The sequence below is a fragment of the Temnothorax nylanderi genome, unplaced genomic scaffold, assembly GCF_030848795.1.
Source record: "Temnothorax nylanderi isolate EJ_2023f unplaced genomic scaffold, tnyl_v1.0 TNYL_tig0021_pilon, whole genome shotgun sequence".
NCBI lineage: Eukaryota > Metazoa > Arthropoda > Insecta > Hymenoptera > Formicidae > Temnothorax > Temnothorax nylanderi.
Window position 1 is genome coordinate 1,988,541 of NW_027249083.1, and position 23,710 is coordinate 2,012,250.

At 37.9% G+C, this 23,710-nt stretch overlaps 2 protein-coding genes across 9 annotated transcripts in view; one reads left to right on the forward strand and one right to left on the reverse strand.

Moving 5' to 3' along the window:
• Positions 1–21,107, reverse strand: part of LOC139769302 (uncharacterized) — a 132,998-nt gene extending 111,891 nt beyond the window's left edge. The window contains exons 1-8 of one of the 8 annotated variants that reach the window (XR_011717517.1): positions 20,414–20,686; positions 5,611–5,796; positions 4,500–5,523; positions 4,235–4,405; positions 3,959–4,155; positions 1,354–3,888; positions 623–736; positions 294–530 (exon numbers count right to left, since the gene is read on the reverse strand). The gene's annotated coding sequence lies outside the window, so the exon portion shown is untranslated. Of the gene's footprint in view, positions 1–293; positions 531–622; positions 737–1,353; positions 4,156–4,234; positions 5,524–5,610; positions 5,797–12,783; positions 13,181–20,413 lie in introns of those variants that run through there. The other 7 variants (XR_011717521.1, XR_011717519.1, XR_011717520.1 and 4 more) reach the window with 7 other exon arrangements.
• Positions 9,455–12,790, forward strand: LOC139769307 (protein lines-like). Its single transcript, XM_071700254.1, has one exon. It carries the CDS (start codon positions 10,979–10,981, stop codon positions 11,609–11,611), a length of 633 nt encoding a protein of 210 aa, XP_071556355.1. The 5' UTR covers positions 9,455–10,978; the 3' UTR covers positions 11,612–12,790.
• Positions 21,108–23,710: the final 2,603 nt, after the last annotated feature.

The window sequence follows — 23,710 nt, forward strand, 5'->3', positions numbered from 1 at the left end:
TATAAATTTAAATTATGGTATTTATTTATTACGAACTAAAGAAAATTGGATGGACATGTGTGTAAATTAGGTAGACTTTCGTATTGAAATAAAAAATAATAAATTATCCCGACACTAATTTTTTACTTATCAATATCATAACAACCATTTAATTAAATTGAAATGTATCATAATATATATTTTTAAACAAGAGTATTTAAAAATTGTGAATGCTTTATTGATTTTGTATTATTTAACTCTCCATTACTCGCAGAGTGAGCGAAGCGTTTACATGCTATAGTAAGTATACTTACGACTCTCCATAAGTTATAAAACAATACAGCAAAAATCTTATTTTGCAATAAAAGGGCAGTCACGTTTCGCCAATAGACATTGGAAATATTTGCTTACGTACAAAAATCTGTCTTTTAAATGCCAGCCGATTGCTGAATTTTTTAGATCGTATAACTTATTGTTAGACACTTGGTTAGACATCTCATTTACGTGTGGCTAAAAAAGTAGAGATGACAACAAGGATGACAACTATTTTCCTGTAATTGCACAAAAACTCTTAAATGAACAAGTTTTAATATTGATTAAATTTGGATTAAATAGTAGTACATCTTTTAAAATATACAATTACCTTGATCCTTACTGAAATGAGAATCTACCAATTACACACTGCGCAATATTATTCAATTATCATTAAATTTCTCACTATTTTCATGGAACGGTAGTGACGAGTACACAATTCTACCTGCAAAAAATAACAGTTTTTATTCATCCCTACTATTATCATCATTTTTGTTATTCAAATATTCATCAAATTGTGAACGTAAATATTTTGAAAATAGCTTGAATAAAACAAATTGAATGAATTGAGAAAAATAATGAATTGTTATTTTAATGCATGGAATTATAATAATTCGTAAATTAAACTCAAACATCTTAAAATATAAACTTTTATTAAATTATTATTTAAATATCTGCATATTTAGAAATAAAATTTTGCTGATATTTATTTTTTGTTTGCTTCAAACAAGAGTCAGAAGTTATGTGAACCACGGAGACAATGCAAGGACCTTTAGGTTTCTAATAACTCGCGCAACTACGGAGTTACGCATCATCCCGAGACAATGTTTGCTTATTAATGAGGTTATCTTAGAGGTTATGCACCTCGTATTGAAATAAAGAAAATACAATTACTTAAGGCTCAGTCACAATGAGAAAAATAAGGAATAAGATAAAGGAATAAGGAATAAGGCATGTTGCATCTCACTTTAATGTACATGTACTGAAGTGAGATGCGACATTCCCTTATTCCTTATTCCTTTATCTTATTCCTTATTTTTCTCATTGTGACTGAGCCCTTACCTTCAACGAATTCCGTGTTTACTCTTATAGCGTTTTTTCTTGGCCGCACTATCGCCCACTAGTGCAACACTAGTGCAACACTAGTGCAATATTGTTGCAGAAGTTGGTTGGTTATTCCACATAGCATGGAATATCACGTGGAAATGTGTATTTTACTGCGCAGGTCAAGGCGCCAATTCAATTTCTGTTTATCTAATCAATAACTACTACACTTTTTTTATACTTCTATACGTTAAGTTTCTTGAGTATTTCACAGAGTCCGTTTATACGTTGCTTGGTTTATTAGAAAATTCTCGAATATTTTAATGTAAATCAGAAGTCCAAACCTCAAAAACATGAATAAATGATTTTAACGAGTAATTTTACAAGTGACCAACTAATTTCCAGTGATTTCTCAAATGACTTCAACTGATTTCAAGTGATCTCTTAAGTGATTTCAACTGATTTCAACTGATTTCCTCCGATTCATCCGATTTCATCCGATTTCATGTGATTTCATATGACCAACTGATTTCAAATGATTTCACAAGTGATTTCAACTGATTCCAAGCGATTTCCGAGTCAATTTCAACGATTTCAAATAAGGTGTACCAGTGATTCGCTAAGTGAATAACCCCTTGGTTCATTAGCTAAATTGAGTTGATCTTCTCGTTGACAACATGAAAACATTAATTTCAACTGTGTGTTATGGACATTGGACGAGTTCATTAAATAGTCTTCCACCCTATCCCGTATTATGGCCTCTGGCAACCGGGGTCTGTCAATGTTCAGAGTGGTTGGATCAAGGATCAATTGTAGTTTTGATTCCAGATCCTTAGTTCCTATAGTGAATTGGACTGCTCCAGCAATATTGGATCGGTAATCAGGATAGTTGTTCCAAACATACTTCAATAAAGCAAATGATTCACTTAGTGTATCCTGATGTCCTGCATACAAGAAACCAGTAAGCTGAATGAAGGGCAAAAATCCAAAATCAGATGATAACATGCTGAGGAGAACCAGTGTCTTTAATTGTCTGGGCACAAGTAAAGACCATCTTTTATGGCCCAGTAGATTAGTGAAGATCTCAATATATGAGAATGCAGGACCAAGGATCGGACCTGAGTGTTGATCAGTCAATCCCACACCCCCGTTGATAGCCGTTGTAACCATTGCATTAAGGCCAGCATTGATATCACCAGATCCAGAGAAAGCTCTAGCCGATATCTTGATTCCTCCCGGAACTAAGATACCATTGTAATAGTATTTCCGTTGGTAGCAAACAAGATTACCAAAAGCCCATGTCTCTTCCACTTCTAGTGCTAACCTCAAAAGCCTCCTTCAACTTTTGTTTGATTAAGTATATCATAGCTGATAATTGAGGACCTTTCAGCAACTTCACAAATAACACCTGATTGTCTCCTGACCCAGTTAGCTTATGCTCTAAATCTAATAGATGCATCACATGTCGGATTACTATGATGGTGATTAGTGTCCACAATCTCTGAAGAATTCCTTGATTCCCTCCTGCGTGTGTGTCCCAGAAGGTAAATGCATCCGGGAATCCAGGAGGAGTGAACTTATTTGCAGAGAACAAGAAGCTGCCTGTGAATATGCTCATTAGATACCTAAAATGATTGACACCAAAGAGTGCACACAGGACATTTATGAAATGAGCTTGTTGGTAAGAACGGAACGTGTAGTTCCACTGTTGCAAGTCGTGGTGGAACTTGATCCAGATATATGATTCTGTTTCAGGAAGGGTGGACAAGATGTCCATTTTGTGCTTTAGCTCTGACCCAGAGAGGGTCATTGACTGCTGCTTAAACAATGGCAGAATTTCCTCTCCAAGGTTCCTTTCACAGGCTGATGCCATTATGCGGCATTCAAAGGTCAATATAGAGAATGTCCTTGCCTCAATTTTCAGTTCTCGTTTTTTTGCCATGAGTTGTATAATGGCCCAGTTTTTTGGAATGTGGCCGAGTTCTTCCACTTGTTGGTAGAACGTCTTGATATCTATTACAGGTCGCTCCAGTATCTCAAGGATTAATCTAGTATTTTCTTTGTTGTATGGCTTCTTCAGGTTCATCACATCTAGCGCATCCCAAGCAAATAACTGGTGTATTGCATCAAGATGGGGAGTGATTGCTTTATCGTCTAGGAGGTCGCTGATCTGGGGAAAGTAGTTGTATTCATAGTTTTTATCATATTCCATTGAGAACCAAGCTTCATTAGGTATTTTGCAACATTCCCTAATTGATCCTGGACGTCCCCTCTGAATTAGTTTACGAATTCTTTTATCAAGTCTCCAATTATCGATGACCTTGGGCAATATTTTGTGCTTTTCGTAATATGCCACGAAATATTCTCTCTTGAAGTTGGCAGCTATGTCCCTGACAGCTTGCTCCTGTGATATCCGTACAGATGTTCCATATTGATACATCTTCAACCCTCCTTCAATGGAAACTATCGGGTAGTGGTGTAGTTTCTCCTGCCCGTATTGTTCAAGAAGGAACGGTATACCTTCTTTTCCATGAGTGCTTAAATACTGCTTACCTATGGTCCAAAGTTTAACCATAAACGGATGCAACTGTGGTTTGTTAATTATGAATGAGTTTTTGATTACTTCACCAAACTGATGATCGTGTGTGACAGGATCTAGCTCCTGCAATGATAAACCAACTAACAATGGCTCTAATGTTTTACAGATTCTGATGGCTTCATTCCCAAGTTCACTATATGCTTCTTCTAGAGTGTTGTATATCGAGAAAAATAGATTCTTGGTTTCAAACCCGGCTCTGCTTGGATATTTTTCCATGTATTCTATATAGAAGAGCCAAGATTACATTGTCTGTGGTAATATACTATTATTGTTCTTATGCTCGTTAATATAATCTCTTACATATGTCGCAGCCTTTTTGCGAAATCAGCCATTTTGCAATAGGCTAGCTGTTTGCAAAACGGCGGTACACGTTTGCACACATTCATTGGCGCGCAGTTTGTCAATTTTCTTTTACTTGAAAGTACACATGTAGGCGGGGGTGGAGCGGATCTGTGAAGTTGGCATGACATTCTACGAATTAAAAAAAAATACCGAGAGTTTTAATAGTACTTTTCCTAGTTCTACAGTTCCTGATAAAAATTAAAAAGAGTTTCGCATTACTTACATTTTAAAAAATCGAAATTGAAAAAATGTGCTAACTTCGCGAATCTAGCATGGCACTCTCCTCTGAAGTACCAAAACGCGTTGAATATTTGACAAAAGTTCCCGATAGTTCTAATCGAATTCCACATATACACTTTCAGATCGATATTCTTCTAATTAACAATGAACAGTTTTTAAACAATTTTTATACGCGCCTAGGACGACGCTTAGTGAGAAGTGTCGTGCTGATGATTTTTCACACTTCTAACAATTATTTTTAACAGTTTTATAAGAGTTCTATGCTTCATAATTATTTTTACAAACAGTTTCGGTCATTAACGATTTTTAAAACAATTTTTAACAATTACGTCGAGCATGACACTTAGTCAAAATGTGTCGTGCTAGACGTAATGTGGTTCGTCTACAATAGCTCCAAGAGTATGCAGTAAGACGTAAGCAGTAAGCTATTGACCAACCACGGTTGATTATTCTTGAATTGTAAAAATCTTATTAGTTAATAGCTTACTGCTTACGTTTTACTGTATATTCTTACGGCTATTGTAGATGAGCCATAACTGTTAAAAAGTCGTTAATCGAACGATATATATCTCTTTGTAAAATGACCGCCGACTCGATGTCGCGTCCCATCCCTGCTACAATAATTGCATCGTCGCTATTCGCGCCGTATGCCATGCATCGAAGCGTACAAAGCAACGGAAGCCGAAGTCTACGACGGCCCGCAGATTATACACCGTTGTAGAAATTAGATGCAGGAATATAAATTTAGTTCACTTCCATGCTGTTCTTCCCCAGAAACAAAAATATTGAAAGTAAAAAAAAATGATATTTCGAGATATATGTGATCACGTATGTAAAACTCGTCATTTCTCTTCTCAAGTCTCGTCTCGCAGCTATGGATACTTGGATCAATTTCAAGTTTTGCGTATAACACTTATTGGTGGTATAGTTTCCTCTTCTTTTTCCTCTACCCCATCCTCTACCTCTTCCGGTAGAGCGATTCCGCCCGGCCCGTTGCCATCTTTTTGCTATAACAAAAACAAATTATTTATTTATTTTAAAAGATTAAAAAATCAACAATTTACTGTAGTAAATGGTATTAATTTTGTACTTACGTTTTATTACTGATGTTGAAGGTGCCAATGTTGGTGCCAATGTTGGTGCCGATGCTGGTGCTAAAACCGGGGCCGGTGCGTCTTCCCCTTTACATCGAAACATCTCTGAAATTGGTTCGACGCACATAGAACGTAACTAACGTTTCTTGCTGTTTCTGCGCCATGCGCGTTACTTTTCTTTTGTATCTGCCGGAAATCCAATTGAAGTTGATTAATGATAAATCGGGAAAAGTATTCGAAGAATAATGTTTTACTTATTCGTGTATGCTAACATCAAGAAGACTGCTATTAAGAAGTTAATATATTATGTCTTGCTCATTTAGAAATTAATTGGATCTAAAAATTAAATAATTTCTCTCTGCACGAGCCGAAATAATTAAGATATTTTTCTTTTTCTATTATATGCAAGAGGAAGATAAACTTTATATTCTACAAATTTAGATTTTGTATTAGACATTTAGGGAGCTTTCCAGCAAGCGACCCAAGTCGACACAAGTGTCGTTTTGTCTTTGTTACTCATTACCAAAAAAGAAAGATAGAACGACGTTTGTGTCGATTTGTATCGCTTGCTGGAAAGCTTCCTTAATCATTCTTTTTAAGTGGAATTAGTTATTCGAATTTTCATTAAATAATTTATATATATATATATATATATATAATTTGTATATAACAATTAAAATTAAATCTGTATAATTGCATCTTTAAGCTTATTGATTAAATGAGTTTTGATAAATGATAGCGTTTATCTTGTGTTTTTACTAAATTTAGAATTTATTGGTATCTACAGTATATGATTAGTTCACGAAAGAGTACTTTTTAATAAAAAGTAGATCACAGCGGATACACTGAATAGTTAGAACTTGCGATATCGTTTTGTTAATGATATCATATAAATGTAATTTAAAATGTGTTCAAAAGTAAAAAAAGGCATCAAGTTCACATTTACAATATACATTAATGATACGCGAGATTCACTTACGGTAAAAGTACCAATACCCGCACACTTAAGAGTTGGTAAATATACCAATACCTGGACACGTACCTATGTCTGGATATCTTTAATAAAATATAAATTTATGGAAATAAACGTTTGGATACTATAACTAAAGTTTCAAACTACAAGAAAAAATAGTTTTATATTTGATTTTAATTCGCGTTATTATAAATAATAAAGGTGTCCAGATATAGATACATGTCCGGGTTATCCAGATATTGGTACCTTTACCTTACGTGTACAAGTTAAACGCCTATTGTTTTCTATTTTTTATACATTGAGTATAATTATGTATTTTTCTTTTGATATTTAAAGGCGCATATTAGGGTAAACTCAGGTAGGATGGCCAACCTATGTTCTTTCAATCTAGCTCGCCATGAAACATCGAATGAACATGGGTTGGTCATCTTTCCTGTATGGCCATCGCACCCGAGTTTACCCTATCCCTGGATTCCGTAAAGCGCATATGCGCGCATTTATTTATAACATACGTAACGTTTACTATAGATTATAAAAAATGCGCGCATATGCGCTTTACGGAACCCAGGGTATGTCGGTTGACGTTCGGCCGAATCTGTTTGGCCGAAACGGTCGTTTACTGTAAGTTTTAACACGATATTGTATACACGGTTTGGCGTGAAAACGTGAGCTTTTGTACCGCAGAAAGAGAGAGAAAAAGAGACTCTAAAAATCTCGAGATTTCCCGTGTACATGGATTTTCACGTTTAACATTGTAATGACTTAACGCATTTTTATTTTTCGATATCCTCTTTCCATATTTGTAAAGGGTGTATGGAAGAATGATGTGTAGATTAAGGGCGCACGTTTTCACGATGCGTGAATAAGAAATTGCAAGACTGGCATTCTTTTGCGCTTCATAAAACTGAATTTTGTACCCGTATTATCATTATCTATAATTTCTGCGTGGCCGACGTTACTTCGTACCTGAGCGTGAATAAATTGCATGTTATCTTTTTTTAACCCTAGGTATACACAGTCTTATTTTGCCTATTATACACTGTAGGGTCTTGGAAACCCTATCGATATTTGTCATCGTAACTTCAGTAAAAATGGATGTCAGTTTATTTATTTTTTAATTGATCGAGAATCGATTAAGGAATAGGCCCATAATATATAAAAGTCGATAGAATTAAAGAGTTCCGAGGTACACGAGTAAAAAGAAAAGAATATATGAGACAAAAGTTTAGAAACGCGAAAAAAGGAAGTTGGGCTGGGGTCTTGGAGACTTCACTGTGTATACCTTGGGTTAACAAACAGCACTGCGCTGCTGCATTCTCGATTCTGCGTAGCAAAAAAGAAATCGATATAATTCATATTTTTATTTAAAAAAAACCGTATATATGCAGCACACAGAAAGAATGGTTTATCAGAGTCTAAATATCGCTAATATATATCACTAGTGTGAAATGTATATAAAAGAAGTTAGTTGTTGCCATTTGTACACGCATTAGTCTAATAATTTCTTTATCTGAACATTGTTGGAATATTATCGGATCAGTAGAGAATCTTAAAATCTTGAGCTCGACTGATCGAGATTCAACGGACAGGCAAATATGTATGATAGATGAGAAGCAAATTTCTACAGAAGTTTAGGATATCTCTACTGAGATTATCTGTAAAAGGCAGACAGTATATATCTGAACATTTTTACCTAATTCTCGTCGAGACCGTGAACGTGTTAGGACGTGTTTTGTCCCGAAAAATTTTCGAGGATTCCTGATGCAATCAACCGTCTTTGTTTCCAAGTAAAAGTGGTACCAACCACTTTTACTTTATCGATTTTGTATGTATTTATAAGTTATAGCCGAATAAAATAATGATCGATTTAATTCCGAAAGGGAAAATGAGCCAAAAAGCACAAGAAGACCATTTTTATCTTCATCAAGATATATCAAGAGCTAAGAATCACATATTGAATCTACTGTACTTGACCACACATAAAGAATTGACCGATTTATGCATCTTTCTAAGATCATGGATACGATAAAGTCTCCATCGCGTTTCCAGAAATAGTTCAATATATGATTCAAATGAATGTTACGCGTCAAACTGGTTTGCAAATAAGTGTAATGAATTTTATATATGTAGAAGAAAGTCCCCTATTATGTGAGACAGGATTCTAATATGAGATATGTTAAGTTAAAAGGCCCTATATAGGCCCCATCTGTTGATCCCACCATGAAAAAACTCCGCCATCTCATATTAGGATCCTATCTCATAATAGGGGACTTTCCTCTACTAGTAAAACATTTAGCGGTTCATGTACCACTACTATAATGTATCCGCCTGAATCAGCTTTATTATCAAATTCCACTTTGGATGATATATCAGATAATTAGAATCTCGACATCCATGTTCCAGTATCATTTCACAGATACGCTTATAATACATTGCAAGTTTGAAATTTTCTATGATCTAATAAATAAAACTATACGTATGAATTTACAATCATCCACAGTGGAATTTAAAGGGGTGAAACGTTTTGAAGACTCAACCGTTGAAATTGAGTCTAAGGATGAGAAATCAGTGAAATTTATGATAGGAGCAGAAAACAGTATGTTATATCAAAAGAATTGTTGTACGCCACCAACAGTAGCTATTTTAAAAATATATTTTTTACACATGAGGGCCATGAGGGAAAAGAGAAAGTTATGACAAATGAGTTTAACAACGCGTAATGAGTTAATATTTATTTTAACTGGCTCAGTAGATTAGTGTGATAATGGCATTTAAAATTATCATGTGAACATTATTTGTTACGCTATATTATTTTTTGTGAATCGTGGCATAAAGGACAAAAGGTTAAAAATGTTTAAATAAATGTTTAATTCCTCTTGGTGCAGCATGAAATTTTCATCACGAGAAGGATCATCCGCCTCTTCTGACAGTAGTCACAACAACAACAAATATTTTGTCGTACGAAGTCGATGACAGCTCTATACGTTCTTGATTGAAACTACAGACTCATTCAATGACACATAGTTGTCTCACGAATCTCACGTGTTTAAGGGGCGCTGAACGATTCCCCTTAAGGGTTCCAAGCCCATTAAAGTATGCGATTATTATCTCTCACTTTAGCCGGGGAGTCGAAGTTGGCCGGCCTTGCAACGTGGGAGAAGCGGACGAGAATCCCGCCACCGCTGCGAGTCGACCCCCGGCGCCGGGCATGCTTGAAACGCACAGTGCACTGCGTTTGACACAAATGGATATCCATTCACGAAATAACTTATTACTATTTATTTCTATTTTAATTTGATACGGCTACTGAGGGCAAGTCTAGTCGAGACCGTGGATATATTCGGACGTGTTTTGTCCTGAATAATTTTTGAAGATCGCTGATGCAATCAGCGCCGAGTTTGGATTGAATCTTTCGATTGAGTCTGTATTTATTATTTTTGACTTGTTCTTGGTCTTTATGTGATCCCGAGGGGGATTAAATGCCATAAAATTTACAAAGAAGGAGAAGAACGCTACTGGGGGCTACCATGGCACGAGTCTCGTGCATCAAGAGGCGTAATCGTTTCTACATTCGATAACTAGCTTCTACTCTCGAGAAGCCAGGTACGTACTCACTGGGTGTCTCCGCACTGACCGAGTCACCACTCTCGCATTGTGCACGCAGTGCCCGGATCATCCAAGAACTCGGGCGTGAAAATTCATTCTTTGACTTTCATATTTACTGGGTATTAGGGAGCAAACGGATTGACAGCCGAGAGCTCCCTAGATAATCGTGCTTTTCCTTGGCCCCACAACTCACCATGGACAGCAGTATTTGGGCCCATATTACTATAGGCCCTTAGAGGTGCACTCAGATCGTCATTGACGCCACTTGGTTACCGTAGAGCGCGCCGGCCAGCTGACATCAGATCTTGCGATCGAGCCGTACTGAATTGGAACAGCCCCATTGCAGCGTTCCAGCGAGACCACTGGGAGGTGGGCGCATGACTTGACTGGGAGAGGCTATATATTCGCATCACCAGACCCAGGCCGTTCACCAACTTTACGGTCGAGGAGACCGACGGTAGCATCCGTTACGCCGTGCTGTCCGACTGGGACACGGATCAGATTCTGGAGTATCTGAGCGCCCTGCAGCTGCTGTTCGACCTGGCCATCAGGGAGAACGCGAAGAATGTCATGTGCAAACGGGTGGCGGACGTCTAGGAGGCGGTGGCGCGGAACGAGCACGACATCGTCGATCAGATCATCGACCTGTCCTATACGACCACCAAGTTCGTGTCGTACGCGGCGAGTCGCGTGCTCGCGTCGTTCTTCATCGTCGCGCGGGACAACGTGGAGGCCGCCTGGCTGGAGAGGCTCACGCAATCCTTGGTCAACAGCCACTCGTCCAGCCAGATGTTGTTCACCCTGGACGTGGTCAAGCGAGTGGTCGAGCATAAAGACTGTAGTATATACCCGTTGGAGGAGGGCGAGACGTCTGTGCCGCCGCCGGGCTGCAACACCCTCGTCATCCCCGACTTCGACAGCACGACGGTCAAGGCGATGTGCGTGAAGGCGCTCGAGTCCAAGTGGACAATTCTCGTGTCCAAGTTCAATGACATTCTCGCGGCGTACACGCCGCAGCACGCGTCCGTGGTCATCACGTTCCTGAATTTGTGGGAGACCGTCATCTCGGTGAAAGTCAATCTTTCCGTCATCGACACCAAACCTTTCTACTCGCAGCTCAACAATCTCGTGCTGTTATTGAACGTCAAGGTGTCGGGCGTGATCTGGCGACACTTGCTCGGACTCTTCAATGAAGTACTGTGCTACGGCAGCACCCTGGCGCTGCAGGATGTCCTACCGGACGAACCGTGCTCCCTGGCGCATCTCATTGTCCGCGCCGTCAAGGACTGGCGTCTGCTCGACGCGTTGCCGTACCGTCACGGTTCCGGTAGGTTCGGCGGCGACACCGGCGAGGGCGATCGTCCTCTGCTGCAGAAGATGGTGCTGCTAGTGCTGAAGAGCGTCGCCGTTACGAGTAACTGACTCTGACCCCAAAGGCCCAAAGAAACTCGTGCAGAGAATCAAGGGCCTAAGAGAGCCTGATTCCTCCAATACGACAGTGTCTGCACCAGCGTAGTTTTCAGATTACTCGGATCCTCTAACACGGATCCGCTACTTTTTTCGCGCTCCTTTCTGCCACGATTCACAAAAAAGTAGTAGCTTCTGAAAATCACGATTTCGTGGAACGATATAGGCGTGCAGTTATTTGTTAATTTTATTTGGTGCATATTTATTTGTTAATTAATTCAGGAAGTGTGAGTCTCTTCTACTCTGAGAAGTGAATGACATTGTTACTGTATACCGTTCAGCATCGTATTTCATATACCGCTGCGTGTAATCAAGAAGGATCAAGCTATCTTTAGCTATATACTGACTTGCCGAGAAGATCCAGAGCGAAATAAAACACGGCAGTTAACGATTAACTTGATGCAATCGTGCATGCGGAGAAGCTTATAGATATAGGAAATTCTATTTCACAATTGATCCGATACTAAAGTTGATTAGAAATTAATTTTGAACTATAAGTGAGAGGAGAAACTTAAGTTATAGGTATTAAATAAATAACTGTAATTTTACATTAAGTAGAAATATTACGATCAGAAGAACATTGCGCATTTCTAATTTAATTATTTTAATTGTATCCTACTTGACTTTTTATTTTCTTCATTTGTGAAAAATATGTATGTTTATCGAATGGAAAAAAGAAAAAGTAAAAAAATAACCGCCTTTGAAAGACCCGCGACGGGCGTACGGATAAAGCAATTTTGTTTCGCCTGTTCAGATTCAACGGTATCGCGATCTCGGCTGAAACATTACGACTTGGTCTAGCGCCGCATGTAATCCGGCGGAACCAAGAATCAGTGCAGTCATTTCTAAGTCGTTAATACGAGATGAGCGGCGGTAATGCCGACTCAATGCGATCAAACGAGTTCACCACCACTGTTCGCAACGCAGACGGGAGCGAGGCCGCCGTGGCCAGCGTGATTATCGGTAGTAGGTCCGACCGAGCGAACGAGTACGTGTATACGCGATCGCGTACTTAATGCGGATCGGCGAGCTACCGATCGGTCGGCCGCGGGTCCGGTGCACGGCCAACGGTGCCTCCGATCACGTAATCTAACTGATCGTTTCCGGTTTCGCCGACGTGAACTCACCTCCAGTATTATGGCCACGCGAAGTAATGTTAGACCATCTGCGTCCGTTCGCCGAGCGGGCGCTGATGATACGCTCCACTCATAAAAAGGCGAATCACGGTTTACTTGTGACGATCATCCCGAAAAGATCAACCGGTAGGAGAAGAGAAGAAAGAAAAAAAATTAATATGTAAACAGTATATCAGAAAGATTCATTCACATTGAGTTAAAAATTACATCAGTATGAGATTTGTCCTAGAACACTATCGAAAGTGATATACAGTCATTTCGTTCGAAAACACTGTATAAGCTTTATTGCATATACACTGTTAAATTTGTAGTGTCAAATTACATATTCAATTTAAGCTATTTTTAACCATTCTTATAAGTCGTTCCTGCTCCTACTCAATATGTCGATAACCCTTCGCAGAACACGTGGGGCTTTCAAGACGCACTCGATATTTCCATTTCGAGTTTTACTGAGATTTTACTGAGACGGACTCATAAAAAAACCCAAACAAGAATCAGGCATATATGTATAATGGTATAAATAGATTCTTAAAGCCTTTGAAAGTATACTTGAATTTTTTCAGATTTTTTATGGCACCATTATATATACAGCTTGAAAATCTTAACTGGCCTAAAAGACCCAGGTGTTCGACGAAAGCAGCATTACACGTGTTCTGCGCAGGGTTAATTTAAAACAATGTTAATTTAATTATCAATTTGACTAACCAATGGAGTTAAAATAACACTTTGTGTTAAAATAATAAATTTTGACACACATGGTAATTAAAAATAACAAAATGTTATTTAACTCAAGGTATTGGTTTAAATTATATCCTTTAATTTTTAATAGTGTAGAGACATCTATATCATTTATGATTTATGTAGAGTATACAGACTAATGATTATATGTATAGAATAATTTGTAATTAATTGTAATTGCAAGCCGTTTTATCATAACTTGCCGTGTAGAAATAGAATTTCTTATTGTTTCGTAAAATTATACATTTTTTTTTTAAGAGGGGCTCCGATAGAGTCTATAAATCGGAGTCTGGCCAACTTGCAGTTTAGGATATAAGAGAGAAAGCGATATATATTCATATACATTCAATCGCTTTCTTTTTCTCTCTTATATCTCTTTCTCTTTCTGTTCTCTTGCTTTTGCCAAAAAATGGCGAACCAATCAAAAGTTGCTGTCGTATGGCCAGACTCTTATTAGAAGGACTCTAGTTTACGAGATACAATTATTTAAACAATTGCAAAATGATGGAACCTTGTCAGTTTTCAAGATATCCTGAAACTTATTGTGGAACTCGATGCGGAATCGTTTGTAGTTGATTGTAGTGATTTTCCTTTCGTTTGTAGTTGAATCGTTCACGAGATACAATTATTTAAACAGTTGCAAAATAACGGAACTTTGTCAAGTTTCAGGATATTCTGAAACTGGTTGCGGAACTCGATGTAGAATTGTTTATAGTTGATTGTATCAATGATTATTATTATCCGCATTTCTAAAGATAAGTACGTGGATGATGGGTGGACATGCAAAAAAAACCATAATTTGAAAACTCGTATATTGTCGCGAAAAGTCAAAATCCCGAAATTTAAGAAACTTGACAATGTGTAGGTGTATATGATAAATAATATTAATATCTTATTTCGCTTAACCGGTTTACTGGTAACGCGAAATCAACGTTTTGTGCCAAAACTGGTAAGACCTGATTTCAGATTTGTAATCAGCGACCCAAAAAGCATGGGTGTACCAAGTTATATCCAAATCCGTTAAAAATTTGAAGAAATATTCATGGTGCGCATATATGCGTCATTACCAGTTGTGGCACTTTTTTCCGCGCATATATGCGTCATTACCAGTGAACTGGTTAATAAACTGTAAAACAAGTTATAGCCAATCTTAAGACAGATTCGAATTAATCTACCTCCGTGTAAAGTCTCTTGCTTTCGTACGATAATAGGTGTCTACACAGGTAACAATCTGTGCATTATATCACTCCGAGAGCCGTTGATCGTGTTTGCCTTAGACCTTAGCTTCCATGACTACAGCTATTGAAGCGTTTGTAACGCACTATCGGTAACAGCTATCAATAGGCCTGTTCGTTTTTGCGGACGATTACAAGTTACAAGAGAACAATGGGATAACGTGACATATCGTGTCTTCCATTTTTTTATGCTATCACTTACAATTAGATTGCTCCATAATCTAAAGTAATGCCGTACGCGACATAGCGCCATTTTATATTTAAAACGGTTAATAAATCTAAAAGTCGTAATGGCTCGCAGTAAAGATGTGTCCGCGTTGAAGAAATAGAATTAAAACTTAAATGTGTTCTACAAGAGCCGGTGCGCGCCAAGTTCGAATAAAAAAGTGAAGCGAGCGAGAGTTAAGCCGGGGTTATATCGGACGGAATTAATTGAAGCACTTTAGAAGACTCTATCGTGTAGCAGTTTACATAAAAATGTTGCACAACGAATGTCCCCCCCCCCCCAACGTAATAACATACCTAATATTCAGAAGAAGTTTTATACGCAGTAAACATGAGAGATATAATGTAATTCTTTGTATTTCTTTCGTGTTGTTTTTGATAAAAAATATTTTATGAGAATTGAAAAAGCTTTAGAATATCGGATCAAGAAACGTTTCTCCAAACTTTAATCGCAAACAAATTTCTTATCCTTACAATATTGAAAAATTGCTGATAACGAACTGCATTATGAAGTAGGATTACTAAATGTAAGATTTAACCTGACATTTAAATTTATCGGTCAGTTCTTAGAACGTGTAATACATTAAATATATTTCAGTTTATTCTATCCTACGGAGCTTTTTATCTATATCCAAATTCGTGTCAATAAATCGTCGAATCATCTATTCTATCGTACAATCGATTTTCCTATCTGCGAGTTTAAGTACGAGAAAATGTCTTGCCAGTCACGTGTTCCGGCGATCGATATTTAATAGCGGCTGTCACGGTTAGGAATTTGATCGTAAAACTTTCATCTCAATGGCGCTGAACTCGCAAACTACGTTGAAGATCTTATCGTGTGACTGCTGCAGAAACGGGTATATAGCGGGCATGACGCAAAAAGAGTTCGTCGACGATTCTCGTCGACGTATCCAATTTTGTTCAATTAACAAGCGCAAAATTTTCATTTGTACTGGGAACACGTATATTCGTTCTAACGAGTGGAAGGGATAGAACATTGGATCAGCTATTTTCATAGCTGAGAACATTTTTCTGAGTTTGAAATGTTTTCTCGGATCTGCTTCTTTAAATTGTGGAAACTGGATTCAGGGACATCTGTTTTCTTGCAGGTAATGCATTTTTTTTGGAGTGATGGTTGCACGTATATTTTTTTTATTTATAATAATTGAATTGGTGAAGCGTTAATATTTGACTGGGGAAGAACAGCATTGGTGTACAAAAATTCAGCAGTGGACTGAAAAAAGTAATCAGTGGTCTATAATATTTGACGGCATTGTCCGAATTTTATCCGGCATTAGCTCGGCGGTACGGTAGTGGACGCCCACTCTTATTTCTGGGTACGCGCATGTAACCCAGATGCCAAACGGCAGACTGTGGCTGATTTTACGAGGGGCGGATTTCAATTTCGCGCGTGAATCCATGAAAATCTCGATTGCACTTACTTCCGGACAGTTAAGTGGCGCACTGGGTGTTGCGGGGGAGAGAAATGGGAACCCTTGGAGATCACTCGCCCGGCCGAATGAAATAGCGAAGCGAATGGGAAAAGAAAGTAATGGAAAGAACTCACGACGGCGCGCATGACGGGACTCTTCTCGCCATCATCCAGCACGCAGCATACTTGTGCGCGCTCCGTCTTTCAACCTCGCGTTTCTACCTACCTATCTACTTACCCCGCTGATTCCCAACCTTCAGTCTCTATGGCAACGCACTTAAGCTCACTTTAGTATTTCAGTCTCGAACACGACGTTTGCATCCCTCTTAGCTACTAGTCGTATAAGTATTGCCCCGCGTGTAAGTTGCATTGGATAATGGACAAAATCGTTTATGCGTTCTGGCATGAAATAGAGAAAGAGAGCTTTCTCTATTTTCCCTCTCTCTTTGTCTCTCCTTTTCGTTTCATCTCTTTGTCCTCCCAAATTCGTCTTCGTCTCTTCCACTCCCTATATTCGCATTTCCTTTCCTTTGTCGTGTACCGCTCTAGCTCGCACGGGGCTCGCTCATGCTTGTTTGCAAATGCTGACTGGACGTATTGTACTCTCGCGCTTGCGGGAGCATTTGTCGCGGATGTACCCTCGCGATTCCCTTAACCGACTTCAGATTAGTCCCGAGGCGTCTCGTATTTCAATCCGCATCTGTCCTTGCGGCTTTTAGTGACGTATGAGCTGTTATTGTGTCGTTGCACGTAGAACGACCGATTTGGAAAGCTTGTGTGGCAGAATGTTTTCATAAAAGTCAGCATATAAGAATACAGGAGATATTTCATGACATGTAATTATTATTATTAATTTTTAATTTTTAAATTCTGATTTTTATATTTTTGACCATGGTGTTAATTACTCATTCTCTCGTTCTTCGGACTATCTGGTGAATTTTCAAATAAAGAAAAAGGTTTTTTATTTTGTTCCCATCAATCTAATAATTTCAACTACTGTACAGATATTGATCATTTAGTTCTTACACAAATTTAAGGTTTTACGACTTCCTAATTTGAAATTTTGTGCTGCTGAGGATACTTTCGATGAGGAGCCGAAACATACGGAACTTTTGTAACGTTTTAAAATTTAAATAAATCAGGTTTCTGATACGCACGGACAACCGCGTTGATACTCTCATTGCCAATTTCATGTTTGTTTATTAAAATTTTTTAAAAGTAAATTTTGACGAAATATTTTGCGAAATATTTAATATCTATAGATATATATATACAAAATATTTTGAATATTATTAAAATTTACAATTATTTGGGTTGTTTATATAAGTTTTATTTATCAAATTCCATCAACGGATTTACTAAAGATTCCCAAGAGTTTCCTTCGCGCTGATGTGCATCCGCTGCGGAAATGCACCTGCGAGATACACGGGACTTACGTGTGCCATACCTGCGTACGAATGCAAATGTTACGTATTTGACGTATTTAGAGCGTACCAAAATTCGGCAAAACTCCCGCTCTTTTCCCATATCTCTCTTTTACACGAACTCGTTTACAAAAGGCTTTGTAAAGCTCGCGCGGATCGTTTTTACCAATATCTTCTTCGCGATTCTTTCCGCTACGAGTCTTTCTTCCCGATAAAATATTCTCTTCAAATCGTCTACGCTTCCTGCTTCGCGTTCGCGTCTCGCAGACGATTTTTCAAGGCAGTCCGTAATCGTAGCGACCCCGCCGTTCATTTTTCGCCAAGAGAAACTATAACGAATATCTCGCGCTCCTCGCGGTAATTTATTCGTATATGCGACATTTCGGATAAATTTAAATTCAGATAACCTGACCAAATAACGACGTACGACGGAGTACGTTCCGTTTCTCACGACCGTTGGCTCCGCGGCCATGCGCGAATCCACTTTCCCGGGAAAGTTTCCTAAGACCATCCGGCTATTCTCGCCATTCTTTCTTTTTCGTATTTCTTAAAAAAAAGTAAGAGCATCCGTCGTCCCGGCCGACGCGGTGAGGGTGTCCGACATTTCGGGCATTAAGAATATATAAAGCTGCAAATGCGCGCCTTCGCATTTGCAGCTTTATATATTATTGATTGAGAACTATAGAACTCCTCGGAGAACAACCGGGAATGTACTTTTTTTTCCAAATTTTGAAAAATTGGGGCCAACTTCACAGAGGTTTTTTCTTTTCTGTTCTAAAAAAAACTTATGCATACGATATCGACGCAAGAACGTTTGCCACTTCGAACTCCAATAAATTCCTTTCATTCTCACGCGATATCGAGACATCGTCAAAGCATCATTCGCGGTACATTTCATCAGTTGCGCACGTGTCTCGATTGGATTACGTTCCTCACACAGGGGAATCGTACCCTGGGCCCATAACCTGTTGGAATTACCGTCGAGACTGCTACGGGATGTGGCGAGATGGACAGGGAATGATCTCTTTTCTTTTTATACACTCTAGATAAACTCTTTATTGTATATATATATGTAATATCACACTTAGTAAATCAGAACGTCTGAACACGTCGATGGCTGAGGATCGAGTGACGCCTCGCACGGCGAGCGCGCCAGCGTTGCTTCGCCGTGTAGTGCCCTCTCGCAGGGCGCGAGTGCTCTACTCGCACAAAGCATCTTTCCAACAATAATATATTTTTATGTTTTACAAACATTAAGAGAAATATTTTCTTTTCCTGTAAAAGTGTTGGGGTTGATGCTGTTAGTGGAGTTTTATTTTTGTTTAAATCGTTATATATTTCCCAATTTCCCGTTACTCGACGGCAGTGAGCGATGAAGTGCCCAATGCCATCCTCACTAGTGCCACCAATATATTCTATTGCTGCCACTAATTTATATGTGTAATTGCAAAATTGTATATCTAGTGGTATTTCTGAAATAGTAAACATGCCGGGCCAATCGTTATATCCATGCCTGCCAGCAAGGACGCTGCATTGCAGACTTTCAATGTCTATAAAGAGATGTGGCCCTGTTATGAATTTTGTAATTAAATTTTCTTCACATTTTTTACATTTTTTATTTGTTTCTTGGATTTTTTTATCAACAGCTATTTGCAAACCGCGCATATTGTTTTCATATATCGTTTTAAGGTCTATGTCTAATACCTTGAAATTTTTGTGGTCCATCCATTTACACGCTGAGCATTCTTGAGACACGGTATACGAGAATAAATTTTCTATTAAAAGTTTGTCTATTATTAGACCTGTGTTACAATAACAATTCATCGTCCCATCTGTTGCTTGAAAAATTTTATTTAATATTAAGGCTCTTTTCTGGTACACTTTGTGTGATGTACCACGTGTAGATACCATTTTAATAAAATCTGACATATAATTTGAAGTGTAATTGATATATTCATGATATATGACCCAGTCGCTATAACCTATCAGTAAAGATTGCACAATACTGTCAAATGCACATGTATTTTTTATCTTTATTTTTTGCCCCGAAATAATTTGTGAGCATAAGATATTGCCATTCTGTAATAACGGGATTTTTGATGTTAACTGGGGAGGTTTATTATGGATACTTTCTGAATTATGTGCTATCGTTGTAGCCATACTATCATGAACTTCATCATAACATTTATGAACTTCATCATGTTGAGACATATCAACTTTATTTTCATTTGAGTTTACTTCATTCCAGTTTATTGTCTCATTCGAAAATTCGTCGGTTTTATTGGACATAATTGTATCAGCGTTTAAGATTTTCATAGTACCCGCAAGTGACCTAATGTGCGATATTGAAAATTTATCTGCGCGTATATTTTTGGTGCCCCCAAAAACTAAATTTTTGAGCTCGTTAAAATATTCTTCGCTTCTAGCTGACGATGCAATGCTTATTCCATTGGACGTCATTACCGCTATCCATAACGGAAACTCTTTACAGATTCGGAGTAAGTTAATAGCGAAGTTAGGGCAATAATATGGATTCGGTCTGCCTTCGGATGTTATTATCTACTTACCCTCTAATCTTCTAAATGCTTCCTTTCGCCGGCGTCTCACACACTTCGTACGCACGTGTCTCGATTGGATTACGTTCCTCACACAGGGGAATCGTGCCCTGGGCCGTCGAGACTGCTACGGGATGTGGCGAGATGGACAGGGAATGATCTCTTTTCTTTTTATACACTCTAGATAAACTCTTTATTGTATATATATATGTAATATCACACTTAGTAAATCAGAACGTCTGAACACGTCGATGGCTGAGGATCGAGTGACGCCTCGCACGGCGTAGCACCGATGATAAACTCCGACCCGGGTCAACGATTATAGAAGATGGCTGCCACCCGTACTGACCGCGGGCACGAATTCCGCTTCTCGGCGCTCGTTCGATTTCGCGTGGTTATATCCGGATATTTCCGAATCGAATATTGGGTGTGGCTCGGCGCTTTTTGCTCTGCGCTGCTCTGCGATCCACGCGCGACAAATTAAATGTGTTCCGGCCGAGCCGAGCACTTTCGTGCCAAATGAAAATAAACTTATTGTGGATCGTCACGAAAATGGACTTACGGGCTAATGAGCCGCAGTTCAGCGACCATCGTCGCGCAACTTATTTTTAACTTATACACTACTGCGCCGGACGGACCACAGCAAATCAAACAAAACTTTATTTTATATAATGGGTTTCCGTCCTCGGAACGCTTCACGCGACTTATAATCTAAAGGAGGGCCTTCCCCTCGTTGCATTGGGCGTCCTCCACGGATGATGGGCTCTGGAAGTCCTCCGACTGGTCGTCCCGTCGTTGCTGCCGCCGACTTCTCCCCTTCGGAGGAACGCTCGGGGTGACCCCTTACGGAGGGGTCGCGACTGGGAAGCATGCGGTTGCAAGGTTATAGCGACTGGGTCGTATATCGTGAATATATCAATTACACTTCAAATTATGTAAGATTTTATTGAAATGGTATATACACGTGGTACATCACACAAAGTGTACCAGAAAAGAGCCTTAATATTAAATAAATTTTTTCAAGCAACAGATGGGACGATGAATTGTTATTGTCACACAGGTCTAATAATAGACAAACTTTTAATAGAAAATTTATTCTCGTATAACGTGTCTCAAGAATGCTCAGCGTGTAAATGGATGGACCACAAAAATTTCACGGTATTAGAAATAGACCTTAAACCGATATATGAAAACAATATGCGCTTTTTGCAAATAGCTGTTGATAAAAAAATCCAAGAAACAAATAAAAAATGTAAAAAATGTGAAGAAAATTTAATTACAAAATTCATAACAGGACCACATCTCTTTATAGACATTGAAAGTCTGCAATGCAGCGTCCTTGCTGGCAGGCATGGATATAACGATTGGTCCGGCATGATAACTATTTCAGAAATACCACTAGATATACAATTTTGCAATTACACATATAAATTAGTGGCAGCAATAGAATATATTGGTGGCACTAGTGAGGATGGCATTGGGCACTTCATCGCTCACTGCCGTCGAGTAACGGGAAATTGGGAAATATATAACGATTTAAATAAAACTCCTCTAACAGCATCAACCCCAACACTTTTACAGGAAAAGAAAATATTTCTCTTAATGTTTGTAAAACATTAAAATATATTATTTTAAAAAGATATTTCTTTAAACTCACATATAAACACACAAACACGCACAGGTTTCTTTCTTTGTAAAACATTGAAATATATTATTTTACTTACGTTTGCAATTTTTTTTACTTTCCTTGGCAGAATATTCGCCATTTTTCTTACATATCAAAAAAGTAATAATTATTCTGCATTAGTTAATCGTTAAAACAGAAAGAGAAAGGAGAGAGCTCACCTCAATATGTCAGAAACAAGGATTTTTTTACTTTCCTTGGCAGAATATTCGCCATTTTTTTTGTATGTCCAAAAAGTTATAACTTCTGCATTCCCTTTTTCCATAATATAATATTTAACTTTAATCCGTTTTCCAAAATGAAAATTATGTATTTTTTTACTTTCCTTGGCAGAATATTCGCCATTTTCCTTGCATGTCAAAAAAGTTATAACTTCTGCATTCCCTTTTTTCATAATATAATATTTAACTTTAATCCGTTTTCCAAAATAAAAATTATGTATTGTTTTACTTTCCTTGGCAGAATATTCGCCATTTTCCTTGCATGTCAAAAAAGTTATAACTTCTGCATTCCCTTTTTTCATAATATAATATTTAACTTTAATCCGTTTTCCAAAATGAAAATTATGTATTTTTTTACTTTCCTTGGCAGAATATTCGCCATTTTCCTTGCATGTCAAAAAAGTTATAACTTCTGCATTCCCTTTTTTCATAATATAATATTTAACTTTAATCCGTTTTCCAAAATGAAAATTATGTATTGTTTTACTTTCCTTGGCAGAATATTCGCCATTTTCCTTGCATGTCAAAAAAGTTATAACTTCTGCATTCCCTTTTTTCATAATATAATATTTAACTTTAATCCGTTTTCCAAAATGAAAATTATGTATTTTTTTACTTTCTTTGGCAGAATATTCGCCATTTTTCTTGCATGTCAAAAAAGTTATAACTTCTGCATTCCCTTTTTTCATAATATAATATTTAACTTTAATCTGTTTTCCAAAATGAAAATTATGTATTGTTTTACTTTCCTTGGCAGAATATTCGCCATTTTCCTTGCATGTCAAAAAAATTATAACTTCTGCATTCCCTTTTTGCTTCCTCATAGAGTAAACTTTGTTTTCGTAAATTCGTATATGAACCTTTGATTGCGTATAAAGTTGGATCTAGTCAACCAAATTAAATTCTGCGCGAAGCGCAGTAAAATTATGAAAATGCATTCTGCGCGGAGCGCAGTAAAATTGTGAAAATGCATTCTGCGCTAAGTGCACCCTTATAGAAAAATACACTCAACCCATAGAAAAACCCTTAAAGTTGGGTGTGATTTCGGACCGCCAATAGAAGGTTAAATGATGGTTAATCTTCTATTGGCGGTCCGAAATCACACCCAACTTTAAGGGTTTTTCTATGGGTTGAGTGTATTTTTCTATAAGGGCAGTAATTATTATGAAAATGCATTCTGCGTTAAACGCAGTATACAATAAAATGTATCTATTATAATCAGTTTAAATAACAAACAGAAATCAACAAAAAATATGCTCCGTTCAACAACCTGTATTATATTATTTTTTAGTGGACTAGGCCTACAGGGGAAACCACTTAAAAAAAAACGCGTCAACAATAGTACCTCATGGGTGACGAGGAAATCTATTGTCGTGATTTTACAAACATAAGTTAACTTTAAAC

Excerpts from the sequence above, each read along its gene's own strand:
- LOC139769307 (XM_071700254.1), top strand. The coding sequence starts at position 10,979 with ATGTTGTTCACCCTGGACGTGGTCAAGCGAGTGGTCGAGCATAAAGAC.